This window comes from Saccostrea cucullata, unplaced genomic scaffold, assembly GCF_032062105.1.
Source record: "Saccostrea cucullata isolate Sc308-1 unplaced genomic scaffold, CSIRO_AGI_Scuc_v1 ctg1092, whole genome shotgun sequence".
Classification (NCBI taxonomy): domain Eukaryota; kingdom Metazoa; phylum Mollusca; class Bivalvia; order Ostreida; family Ostreidae; genus Saccostrea; species Saccostrea cuccullata.
In genome coordinates this window covers 110,490-122,824 of record NW_026926803.1, presented here as the reverse complement: position 1 = coordinate 122,824, position 12,335 = coordinate 110,490, and the positions used below count along the sequence as shown (strand labels likewise).

At 31.0% G+C, this 12,335-nt stretch overlaps 1 protein-coding gene across 1 annotated transcript; it reads right to left on the bottom strand.

Moving 5' to 3' along the window:
* Nucleotides 1–1,789: 1,789 nt before the first annotated feature.
* LOC134272679 (uncharacterized) lies at nt 1,790–10,863 on the bottom strand. The gene is made up of 9 exons (XM_062754880.1): nt 10,750–10,863; nt 10,177–10,232; nt 9,950–10,075; nt 9,678–9,800; nt 9,003–9,224; nt 5,918–6,031; nt 4,046–4,180; nt 2,687–2,791; nt 1,790–2,340 (listed from the first exon to the last, which is right to left on the bottom strand). The coding sequence occupies exons 1-9, from the start codon at nt 10,830–10,832 to the stop codon at nt 2,126–2,128; spliced, it is 1,179 nt and encodes a 392-aa protein (XP_062610864.1). The 5' UTR covers nt 10,833–10,863; the 3' UTR covers nt 1,790–2,125.
* Between the last annotated feature and the right edge of the window lie 1,472 nt (nt 10,864–12,335).

Sequence of the window (12,335 nt, the reverse complement as noted above, 5' to 3'; positions counted from 1 at the left end):
GGTCGATGCCCCAGCACTCATGCATAGAATCACAACAGGACCACTTGAAGTCCGTAACTACATATATTTATAAGAAAGGGGGCTCCAAAAAAACAGTTGACAAGCAAAAAAAAAAAAAAAAAAAACCCACCACACTCTAAGTCCTTCTTTGGGGGTAGAGGGGGCTTTCTGTAACTTTTCTCTTCGGACTGCATTATATACTTTCATGTAATGCTTGAATCTGTGTATTTTCCGGCAATAAAAACTGTGGAGGGAGCTTCCAAATCAAAATATTAATTAGAACTTCAGCAAAAGATTACTCTCAGAAAAAATAAATCCCCTCTATCTGCATTTTTTTTTGCATGTTACTTGTGAGTGGTCGGAACTCTTAGCCGGGGTTGGGAAGGTACACGGAGGAAGGTACGCGAAAATCTACAGAGCAGAGCGGACAAAGATTTTCCATTTTTTCAAAATATTAGACTTATTCTATATTTATACAGAAATTTTTCTCTCTATGTACAAAAATAAAAGGGGGTTCCAACCACCGGAACCCCCTCCCCTCTGGATCCTTCAATGAAATTTACACTATAAGGCTACAAGGATGAGACTTAATTGTACTCCTGTACAAGATGTGGTGGCATTTTTGCCATGGTATGCGCAGTAGACCTTGTCCCATGTGCATTTTGCCTAATTTCTCCGAGTCCGAAAATAGTATCGCCCAAACCTGGAATAATCGCTGTCCTACATTCCTTCACTTGATTTTTAAGCCCCCCCCCCCCCGCCCCCCCCCACTCCCCAAAAAAAACAAAAACATGGATACACACATCTTGCCCTAATTTTTTTTCTTTATAAATATTTTAAAGTATTCAAGCCATTCCCTTAAATATACACAGGGTCAATCTAATAGATAAAATTTGTATAAAATGTACTATATACCGGTAGTATTTGATCCCTTATTATATACAAATAATTTCGATGCCGATAATATATCTTTAATACATTCCGAGGATCTTGATATATAATTTCGCGTGATTTACGTTCCTATGATAGTACAAAAATAATGATGACGTAGAAAAACTTGCGCGCCATCTAGCGTTAACTCAGGTAATACATGTTTTTTTGCGCGCTAACTAGCGACAATTCAGTGAATAATCGTTGGTTTTGCATTGGTGATTGTTGGTTTCGCATCGGAGTCTGTTGATTTTGCAAACGAGTCTGTTGATTTTGTTTTTAAGGTTGTCTGTTTTGTATTTTATTATGTTTTTAAAGTTAGTTGTTAGTTTTGCATAAACGTCTTTTTTACCCTTTCCGCCGCCCATACTCTAAAGGTGTCATTACAACATCGAATAAAAACTGAACTGCTCTCCGGTGCGCCGTAGCGTCATAAAACGTCGCCATTTTTCGTGTGTTGTGTTTACCACTTTCCCATTTCGAATGCTCAAGAAACTGCCAAAAATTAACCAAATGCCTTAAAATTTTTACAAAGACTACAAAATTGATTGTGGAATTGAATGAGGATAATTTTAATCCAAATCTTATGTATTTAAAACTTTTATTTTGAATTCAAACTTGTGTATTCTTTAATAAAACCTTGGATTTTTGACCGTGCGCCGTAGGACACTACCCCGTGCACATTCAAGCATAATAACATCTTTATTTTTGCCTATATTTTATCCAAAAATTATCATGCACTTAAATATGATAAATAAACAATTACTGAAATTTTCAGCTTAGTGCGCCCATTACTTTTCGAGAAAAACGCTTTCTCCACGATTTTACGGGACAACCCTCGTAGAGAACAATTCGGAAGCAAACTGATGATGACGATAAGAGTTAAACTTTAAACAGAACATGGGATGATAAATCTAACATTAAGCCAATCAAATAATGCAAATTCAATAATTTTATTATTAAACGCCATTCAGCTCCTATTTAGTTAATTGCTTTAACCAGTTTGATATGTTTTGAAGAACAGATTTGAAACTCCTTTTTTAAGATTAAATACAACTGTCAATCATCGAAGGATACACATTAAAATAAAAAGATAATATTAAAACATTTTTTTTTCATTCAAATACCAAACAATTATAAAATAGAAATTGTTTGCATACAATTTTTTCTTGTATGTTATGAAAAGCAAATAGAGTCATAAGTTAAATGTTTCATTTGATTTTCTCTTTTCTTGTCTTTGTACTCTTGTCCATTGATAGTATTGAACACTTGCACGATATTTTGCCGTTATCTTGATGTAAATACCTATGATGATGACGAAAAGACCTCCAAAGAACACTATACAGACAAGCATCACTTTGTGTTTCATATCCATGCGATTCCACATCGATGTGCTTTTTGCTATTCTCTCTGTTTAAAACGGTGTATTCATGTATCACAAATGAACATGCCTTGTAAAATAGTATAAATGAAAAATTAATGAAGTCATCAAAATATTATGCCCCTCAAGTTAACTGTGTTGAAGGAAAAAATGATGTTAAAATTACGGTGTATGTACAATAGGAACAAATTTAGTTATGTCAATTAGGTTATCTATCTGATTTCTGTATACATTATGTAACGGAAACAAACAAGTTCAGCCTAAGAAAACTTTTAGAACATGGATTATTTTACTTTTAATAGATTTGGATCATAATGAAAAGCAATTATAAATTATCAATATTTGATTTTTTAGATAAGAAAGTTTTAAACATACCTATTTTGCTGTCGTTTGATGATATGTATAGAATACTCATTTCGGTTTCGTTTTGGTATAATTGATCATTCATCAACGAGGGTGATGCTTGCTCAAAGGCATTTACTAAAAAAAATGCATAAGACAAACGTACTTATGAAATAGGTTAATATTACAGTGATCCATTTAAAAATATCTACATGCATAAAAGATTCCGCAAACCGAATACAACACATGTCCAAGGAAATTCCAGATGAAGAATCTGGTTGGTACCTAGAAGGAATAGACATCCCCTTATAAGCAGTAAAAATTACATAACAGTAACATAATGACGTTTCATTAGTAAACAAACTTACAATACAGAACAGGGATACAAAACCAGTGACAGACACAGTTAGTTACCGATCCCACCTCTGAAGTTTTAGGGATCCATGTTTGTTTTGTATTGTTTCATGAACTTTTGATCTTGAATACTGTTTGTTATCTCTGTGTTTCATTACACAATATCAATTATATAAAAGCAGCAAACTTACAGATTTATAAGAGGAACATAACAGTTACATTACAGTCACATTGTAACAGTATCTTAACTGTAACATTATAACAATTGTTATGATAATAATGAAGCAAGAATATTTTGATAAGGAAGTTTTCCATGCATGACAGCAGGTACAGGGGATGTATAGTGTTTTTATGTATAAACAATAATAAGTTTCCTCTTTTGAGTTTTATTCAAAAACGGAATTTGAAACGATATTTATGTAAATATTGTATTACCGTTATCATAATTATACGTATGATTAACTTATATTTCTATTTCTAATTTTTTTCTCTGTGATAACTGTTTGAAAGTTGGGGGAATTTATTTCTTGATAATTCTGCCGGAATGTAAATTAGGCAGGTCGATAGGTCAGCAGCTAAGAAGGTCTAAAACGCATGCAAATCTCGTGCGCATCTATCTCTGTGTCTGACGCTAAGGAGGCCAAATATGCATGTAAATCTCGTGCGGCTGCCTTCGTGTTTGACGTCAGTGTGCGAGGACTATTGTAATTGGCTTGGAAGTCCTCGTGTAATTTAAATCTATTTGTCTACATTTTAAATGTCTAAGTCTATAATTTTATTTTACAATGAAATGGAAATATAAGGAATCACTGTCTAGTTTTGAGAGTATGCCAGGGACATCAACAATAGGAGGAAACATGGGATACTTTAAGCATAACGGGCTTCGCCCGTTATGCAAATTATCTCATGTTTCCCACTATTGTTGATGTCCTGGCATACTCTCAAAACTAGACAGTGATTCCTTCAGTCAAAGAAATGGAATTTCGAAGGTTTATACAACCTTATGAATTTAAATACAAGTAAAAATGCAAACATTACCTGTAATTATGCATCCATTCACATGGTTGCAAAGTTCCTCAGCACAGAGGCATTCACTCTGACAGTTGTCTCCGTAATTTGGATACCGGCAAGGAAGCGTGCAGTTAGGGCCAAAATATCCGTCTGCACACTCTGCTAATGAAAAAGTTGGAAACTATTGAATTATCAATATCAAGTCTAAGTAGAGAACATTATTAATTCCTGTTTTTAATACAGTTTTATATGTAGTATTGTAGGAATAGAAATAACGTTAATAAATCGATAATTTATAACATTTAAATGAAAGGATAACCATAAATTTTAATAATTTAATTTTGATAATATTCTAGTCTCTCATTGGTTGATTTCCAAAAAGGAACACTAGAATAAAACGTAATAACCTGGTTTGGTATGGGGACACACCCCCTTGACAACCAGCTGATTCATTTGTATCTATGCAATCCCACATTTCCAGTCCATGGAATTACATGGAAAATTCTAAATTTAATAAATGTACTTTTAACTTCAAACAGTAGCTCGCTCTTACCTCGTGTAAACAAACATCATGGCTGCTAGATCTGTTATTACGTCCCCTTAAGTTATTACGTCCCCTTGTTTCAAATCACTTCAGTTACTAGGGATGTATTATTGCGCGGCAAATTTGAACTCTTAAAAAGCAGCACAATTTTACATCCACAGTTGTTTAATTATTTAAAAATTAAATTATAAGGAATGACTCTAATTCTTGGCCAAATTATTCGATTATAACCTGGTTTGGGTCAGTTTACGCTTTTTTATAATCCGCTTCGCGGATTATAAAGCGTAAACTGACCCAAACCAGGTTATAATCGAATAATTTGGCCAAGAATTAGAGTCATTCCTATAATATATCCAGACGTTAAATAAATTTGCAGAGGACAATTCAATGAATTGCCCAAATTGTCAGCGAATGATAAAAATCCAAAAATAACTGAATTGTTTATGCAATGAGCATCTTAAAAATATATCAATGTCCAAAAAGATGCCTAAACTTCAGCAAACATTTTCAAAACATAAAAAAAAATATTTTATATTTTAGCATCATTATTGGATGTCAATTAATTACAATAACTTACTTTTAGAGAAAATAAATAAACCCACACTTAATAGATTATAAAACAAACAATATCCTTTATTCTGAAAAGGGATGTAGATATATTTATGTAGATGAAGATATGTTGTTTCTAAAAAGTTCTATAACCAAATGACAAGAAAATCAGGTATTTCTGATTGGTCTACAGGTCCTTTGCTGAGATGATCTTCAGAGTGACTTCCGGGAGGTTTATTCGGGGTTTTTCCTTTGAACCGACCAATAACATAATATTTTTATGGAAGCACTTAATTCTACACACTAGATAGTTCTAATTATAGGCTAAGTTTATGCTGGTAGAGTGATCTGCCCGTAGAAGTGATTAAAAATAAGGAATCATTATTTATTGTTAAGTATACCATTTTTAATAGACTAAAATATGCTTGGCATTATATTAGACTAAGAATAAGTAATTGAAATATCTCCAGTGTAAAAATGTGTTTCTGTTCACACATAGTCCATTTTCGTTGAATATTTTCCCTGTAAAATAAAGAGAGGTATCCTATGTTGAAAATGGAAAAAATATTCTCAGTGTACACCTTTGTTTAATATTTATTACCCGTCCATTTTGTAAGTGTTAAAAGCTTCCTTAAAACGTGTGAATATGAATGTAAATATAGCAGACCAGGCACGACGATCAACCAATATCTGATTAGGTCGGTTAATTCACAAGGATACCTCATTAAAAGTCAATAATTGTACATAATAATATTTCAAAATTCACACGATTTATTTAAAAAGTTTGATAAAGAAAAATGTCTTACTATATAATTCTGATTTTCCAGTCTGAGATAAAAAGGTACAATAAAGAAATGGCAATGGTATCACTTTAATCCAATACATTCTCAGTCCTTCGTTAGTGCAGAATATCCCAAAATTTTATGAAATCAAATGAAACCTTTTAACCAAATCTTTTTGAAGTTGTAAGAGGAATTAATTAACAATTCTAAATATACACGACCTGCTTGTCATAATATATTAAATTGGTGCTTTCTTTAAGAGGAAACTATGCTATATTGGTATTTAATGTTTCCCTGTGTACATGTTATAAATATTATTAATAATTATAATATAAATTATAAAACATTATGAATACAGCGACAAAATATAAAAATCGATTTTACATCGAATCAGGCTTTAGGTAAGGCATATTGTAATATCACTGTATTGCAATGTATTACTTACACTCGAAGTAATTCTAGTAATGTGTAATACATTTGTTTTTTTCAATTAAGGCCAGTGGCGCTCGAGATTAGAACGTAACCTTTGAAACGCGGAGAAGGAGCTCTACCGACTGAGTTATAGTGACTCTATTATTGTTTTGAAGAAATACTGTTGGGAGAAAAAAAACAGAAGACATGTATTCTACATTTAGAAGATGAAAATGAACATGATGTCAAACTTTTTTTTTACAAATTTGTTAATGCATTGTTTTTTCATTAGGTGCTAAATCTAAATTATATATTACATTTTGTAGTTTTAGGGAGGGATAAAAGTGCCTGAAATTTCAATTCTATATGTCATCAATAGTAGTCACAAAAAATGAAAAATTGACATATTTCATCTCATTGACAATGGAGAAGTTTTTACTTCCTATGAATAGTAAAAGATATTTGTAAGATATTTTACATTTACAGTGTAATACATGTAAGTACAAGATAAGCACATGAAAATCAAAGACCTGTATACGATTTATGCATTTTTTTTACCCCAACAACAGCCATACATTTATTTTTTTTTTCTATTGTGCTAAAACGTTTATGGTGTATGAGATATATAAACTTGAAATACTATTATAGAATATATTATAGGTTTGCAAATTTGTTTCTATGACTATTTGTATTTTGAATATATTATTAGGTTGTATAAAATAGCATATACAGTATGTTTTTATTAAAGGTTTTAATGCTTGCTATGACTTTTTAATACCTTCTATTTTGAAATGTTTATACTTTTTATTTTGATTTTAGAGCAAAATAAATACTCTTTATGGTTTTTTCTTCACACATTCTGACTGACAATATAAACAAATAAACAAAGAATCTATTTATATACCAATGAAGAATCTCATGCTCATTTGTTTTCTTTTTCAAAATCCGTTGCAAAATCTCTATTAGCTTTTAGATAATTCGTGATATTTTGTGTTTTAATTTTAGAGTCTACAACATAGTTTGCAGCTTAAATTAAACAAATACAGGAAGTAAACTTTGATACAAAATAATTTAATTGCTTTTGAGTATTTGAAATGCATGTTAAAAAATAAACAAGAATGTTGTTATGATGCTGATATAAAATTCTAAGCTTACTTGGCAGTCGTTTGATTTTCAAGTCAGTAATCAATGACCTGTTTTCATTTGTTTTGAATAAGGCTCCAATTGTAATTTTATCAATTGCAGCATACTGTAATAGTTTTAAATTGCTTGACATATGCACAATATATGCATCAATAAGGAAGTTTTTTTTTTAATTTCAACTGCATGCTGCAAATACATTTACCCTGTTTTTTTTTTAATTTCTTTTATTAAGTTATAAATTTGAAGATATCAAAGCAACAAAAAAAGCAAATATTAATGCTTTAATAATGATTTTTTAAGAGTTTCTTGAATGTCTTTATTAACAACCTACAGGTCTAAAGGACAAAATAAGCTAACACCCCTTTTTGATCGTCTGCTTTGTATGTTATAGAGGTCACAGGAAATTGAAAACAGTTTAGTTTGTCAATTTCAAAGCTTTTCCATATCTATGTAGATTTTAATCGATTTTAAGCAAATTTTGTTTCAGAAAACATAGAGCACAAGCCTGCCTATCTACAAAATTGATATATAAAGGATATGGAGATAACAAACACAGCAATATCAATGTCCATAAAACAATACAAAACTGGAGCAAAGCAAACACGAACCTCTGAAACATCAGAGATGGGATCAGGTGACACCTGATACACTTGTACATTGTATCAGACGTATTTCGTCTATTAGAATCTTAGATAGGCAAGATGGTGCTCTATGTTTCCCGAAGTGAAAAGTATCTCAAATTTGATGAAATCACACCTGAAATGAGGATATTCGGGTAAATGCTATTATTCTACACCCTCTTGTGATCTTTGTGTTAATTCTGAATCAAAATCAGTGCTGGTATTTAAACAAACATCATATTAGATTGCAAACTACAACTCTCTCATATCTAACTGTGTTTTGATTTTTACATCTAACAAGGCTCTTATGATACCTTGTCATTTACATGAATTCAAATGTTATGTGCACATTTTGCAAGTATTCATTTGCACTCACAAAAAGTATACCTTTCAGTATTTATTTAAGAATTTCAAACTGTGTGTAATATTTCTATGTGCTATATTTGCTCCCAAACTCATTGTCATTTATTTTCAAATGCTGACTAATAGCTATTTGAATTTAATGATAAAACATAAGGAACTTTTCTTCATATAAAAGTTAAGCATTTTCATTTAGACAATTTCAAAGAAAAGAAGTAAATCGTGACATACAGGGCAATTGATGTGTTGTTCGTCGTTTATATGGAGTAATAACTAAGTTCAGAAGATATGTACATTTTACGCTGTTTTATTTCTTTCCCTCTAATTTCAACATTAAAAGTAACTTTCTATGTACTGATATTTAACGTTTCTAAAAATATTAAAATCAGACAATTCCTTCAAAAAAATGCGAAAACTTTTTTCCAGCAATAACACTTCTCCTACATTCAAAGAAAAGCTTCTGCGTTCATCTTCTTACTATATGATGTGGTGATCTTAAAGCAAGGTTGAAGTCATCCTCTTTTTTGATAATTCATATGCTTGCCAGTCATAGTATGAAAAGTTTTAAACTCCTTACACAAAAGATGAGTCTACAGAATCATTTCTGTTTATGGTTCGGTTTCTGACAGGTTTATACCTATACAGAATTACATCTTTACATTCTTGGATCTTTTTCCTTGAGATGCAGCCTGTCAGGATAATAACTAATAGCAGCAAAGTTAGGATAATTATGCTGATAAGCATATATTTGTGTTTTGTATCTAATGACGTCCAAGTTGAAAGCTCTTTATTGGTATCTAGAAATGGAGAGAAAACGTTTTGATATATCATATTAATGCAATATTATACACGATGGGTAATTAAAATTTGACATGAATATAGTTGATTTAACAGATATTTTAATCAGTTTGGTATTTCATACATGTAATGATACAGTATTGCTTATTTTGAGAAAGAAAAATCCATATACTAGCAAACGATATGTACCATATCTTTTAGGAATTCACAACGACCTCGTATATTATATTTACTTTTGTTTAATCGGGGAAATATATTACTATAAAGCATACGTCAGTAAATGTTTCAATAGTTTCATGTCATTCAAAGACTCGTGTTTAGAATTTGAATACATCCATCCTTATTTCAAATACTAAAAATTTATAACCTGTAATGGCATATAAAGGTTTATTTCTGAATACCTTTACCACAGAGAAACATTTTCCTGAAATGTAAGAAGTGTTATAAATTACCATCTTGAAATACATCCACCAAATCATAATAAATATAACGAATTTTTACTTCATTCTGCGGCAAATCTGTATCATTGAACATAGCAAGAGTGCTCTGCAACACTCTGGTTTTAGTTGTAGTGCCTGGGTAAAATTAAAATATAGTAAACTTAGATGAATTTGCCAAAATGTGTGTAGTCATTTGATTCAGAAAGAAAAATTAAATTGTTCCAGCTATATAAGTAAAGCAAAGAATCAAACTATGATAAGATAAATAGGAATTATTTTGTTACCATGACATCCAGTTATATGACTACACTCTTGCTCAATGCACCGACATTGTTTCTGGCATTGTGTTCCATAACTAGGAAATCGACATTTTATCTCACAATATTTGCCAAAATAGCCACCAGAACAACCTAATACATAAAGGATAAGATAGGTAATTAATGGAAGAATTACTTTCTGTAAAAAAAAATTGAAAACAAATATACTGGGTAAAATATAATTAATGTATTACCATTACATATATTGGTTATTTTATTCCATGTGGAGCCACCGCAGCAATTCATGGGACTAAAAAAATGAAGCATATCAGAAGGAATTCTGTAATTAGTAGTTCTACAACTAACAGAATGTTCGACACTAAATATTCTCCGATAAATGTATGAAAGGTTTATATTTTTAAAAATGTATTTGTCACATGGATAAATTATGATATAGAAAGAAAGAAAATAAAAGCAGAGGAAAGGGAATATTTTTTAAATCGGAAAAAGTATATAAATATTATCAGGTCTTCGTACATTCATCAATAATAGAATTATAAAAGAAGGATGTGGAAATAACGAACAGTATTCAATGTCAACGTCCATTAAACAATATACAAAATAAGAGCAGAGCAAACACGTACCTGGGATAGATCCCATGGAGGAGTAAGCATTGGGCTCGTTGTCATGATCAGGAAATAACGGAAAAAATCCGTCGTCAATCCATTGTATAAATGATGGACTAACAATTGGTATGAAAAACGTCAGTCAGCATTTGACTCAATGATAAATTGTATTTGCTGACAAGATAACATATATACATGTACCTTCCACATTTTGCATCCTGTGCCATTGCCAACTCCAAAAATGCAAGTATCACACGGATAAAATGTAATTTTGAGAATTCCATCCTGTGAATTTTGTTTTTATAACATGTACATATGTTACACATCTAATTAAATTTCATTCAAGTATGTCAAAATATTTCTGACTGTTTCAATCCGGAAAAGGGAAATATTTCTATTCGGATATCATTAGGGTATAGGATATTTTTTATCATAATATGCTTTCAAACTATCTATTATTGATTTAATCATCCACCTCTCTTATTGCTTTTCGTATTATCCAGCTTTTTTGAAATTTCATATGGCACAGTTGTATTATATTTTAATAATAGATGCTAGTTTAAATGAAAATCTAAAATAATTTACTTTAAATACGTCATAAGGTTATTATCTGAAAAATTTTAATATACCTCCTAGTTGTATTGACCTTGACGTTTCTATGTCATTTGCTGTAAAATGAACTGATTTAATTGTTTTTTGACTGAAAAAATGGCCTAAGAAATATGAGAAAAGACTTCTATTGCGTCAAGCAAAGGATGACTGCACTTAACGCTGTGTTTTGGATCTTTTTCAGTTGCTTCTGTTGCTTTTAAATCTTAAATTTATTTAAGAAATAAGGTATCATTTTTAAACATCTATCAATTTAGCGGATATAAATGATTTAAGTTATTTGAGATTAAATACAATAAAGCCCAAAGGGCTTTATGATGAATTTTCCTCGTACCAAACCCGTATTTATAGCCCGATTCAACATGTTTTAAAATGATACCTTATTACTTATATTTACATTTGTGACTTATTGATACTTTATATTTGTTTGATTGTGACTTTTAACGTGTAAAATGCATTATTTTTCAAACCCAACAGCAAGTATTGTAATCCACTGATCGCGCGTCGACCCTTTATGACGTCACTGAGAAATTACGTCAAACGATTATCCAAACGCACATCTATGCACTTGGTTACCCCATAGAGAGAGTTATACAGTTATAGATACGCATTCCTTTCAGTAGTGTTATATAAAGGAAAACATTTGCAAATGTAAATATTTCAGTTTTGTATATTTACTTTAGAAGTCTATCAATTTGGCACCGAATTGAAATGATTTAAGTTATTTGAGACTGAAATACAATAAACTAATTCCATGTTTTTTACCTTAGTATTTTCCAAGTACAGAGAACTTACATTTACATGCCCTTGATTCAACACTATGTATGTATGAGAGGAGGACCTAATACCTCAAGAATGGATCTGAAATTATACTTGATGAATAAAAATTAACATGAATAAGAATAAAAAAAACGAGACCGCTATTTTCCATCATCTTATTTATTCTGTATGGTACATGTGCATTACTTTCAAAAGTTTAAAACGTATGAGGCCATCAATGAAAGTAAAGAATATTTTTGATCGATGGCTAACTATTCACGTGTTCGAATACAGTATCCTAAATAGCTAAAAACATGCTACCTATAGTAGTCACAAAATTACCTGGGGAAGATGTCACGTGGTGAATTATAATATTCAACGTGTCACAGCCCTTGGTTACAAAAGAGAGAGCGAGTGAA

What these genes read in the sequence shown, in the direction of transcription:
- LOC134272679 (XM_062754880.1), bottom strand. Translation starts at nt 10,832, where the DNA reads ATGGAATTCTCAAAATTACATTTTATCCGTGTGATACTTGCATTTTTG. An exon ending in TCATATAACTGGATGTCATG is followed by an intron (nt 9,801 to 9,949) that starts GTAACAAAATAA and finishes AATTTTACCCAG; the next exon opens with GCACTACAACTAAAACCAGA. An exon ending in GAATGGATGCATAATTACAG is followed by an intron (nt 2,792 to 4,045) that starts GTAATGTTTGCA and finishes CATTTTTTTTAG; the next exon opens with TAAATGCCTTTGAGCAAGCA.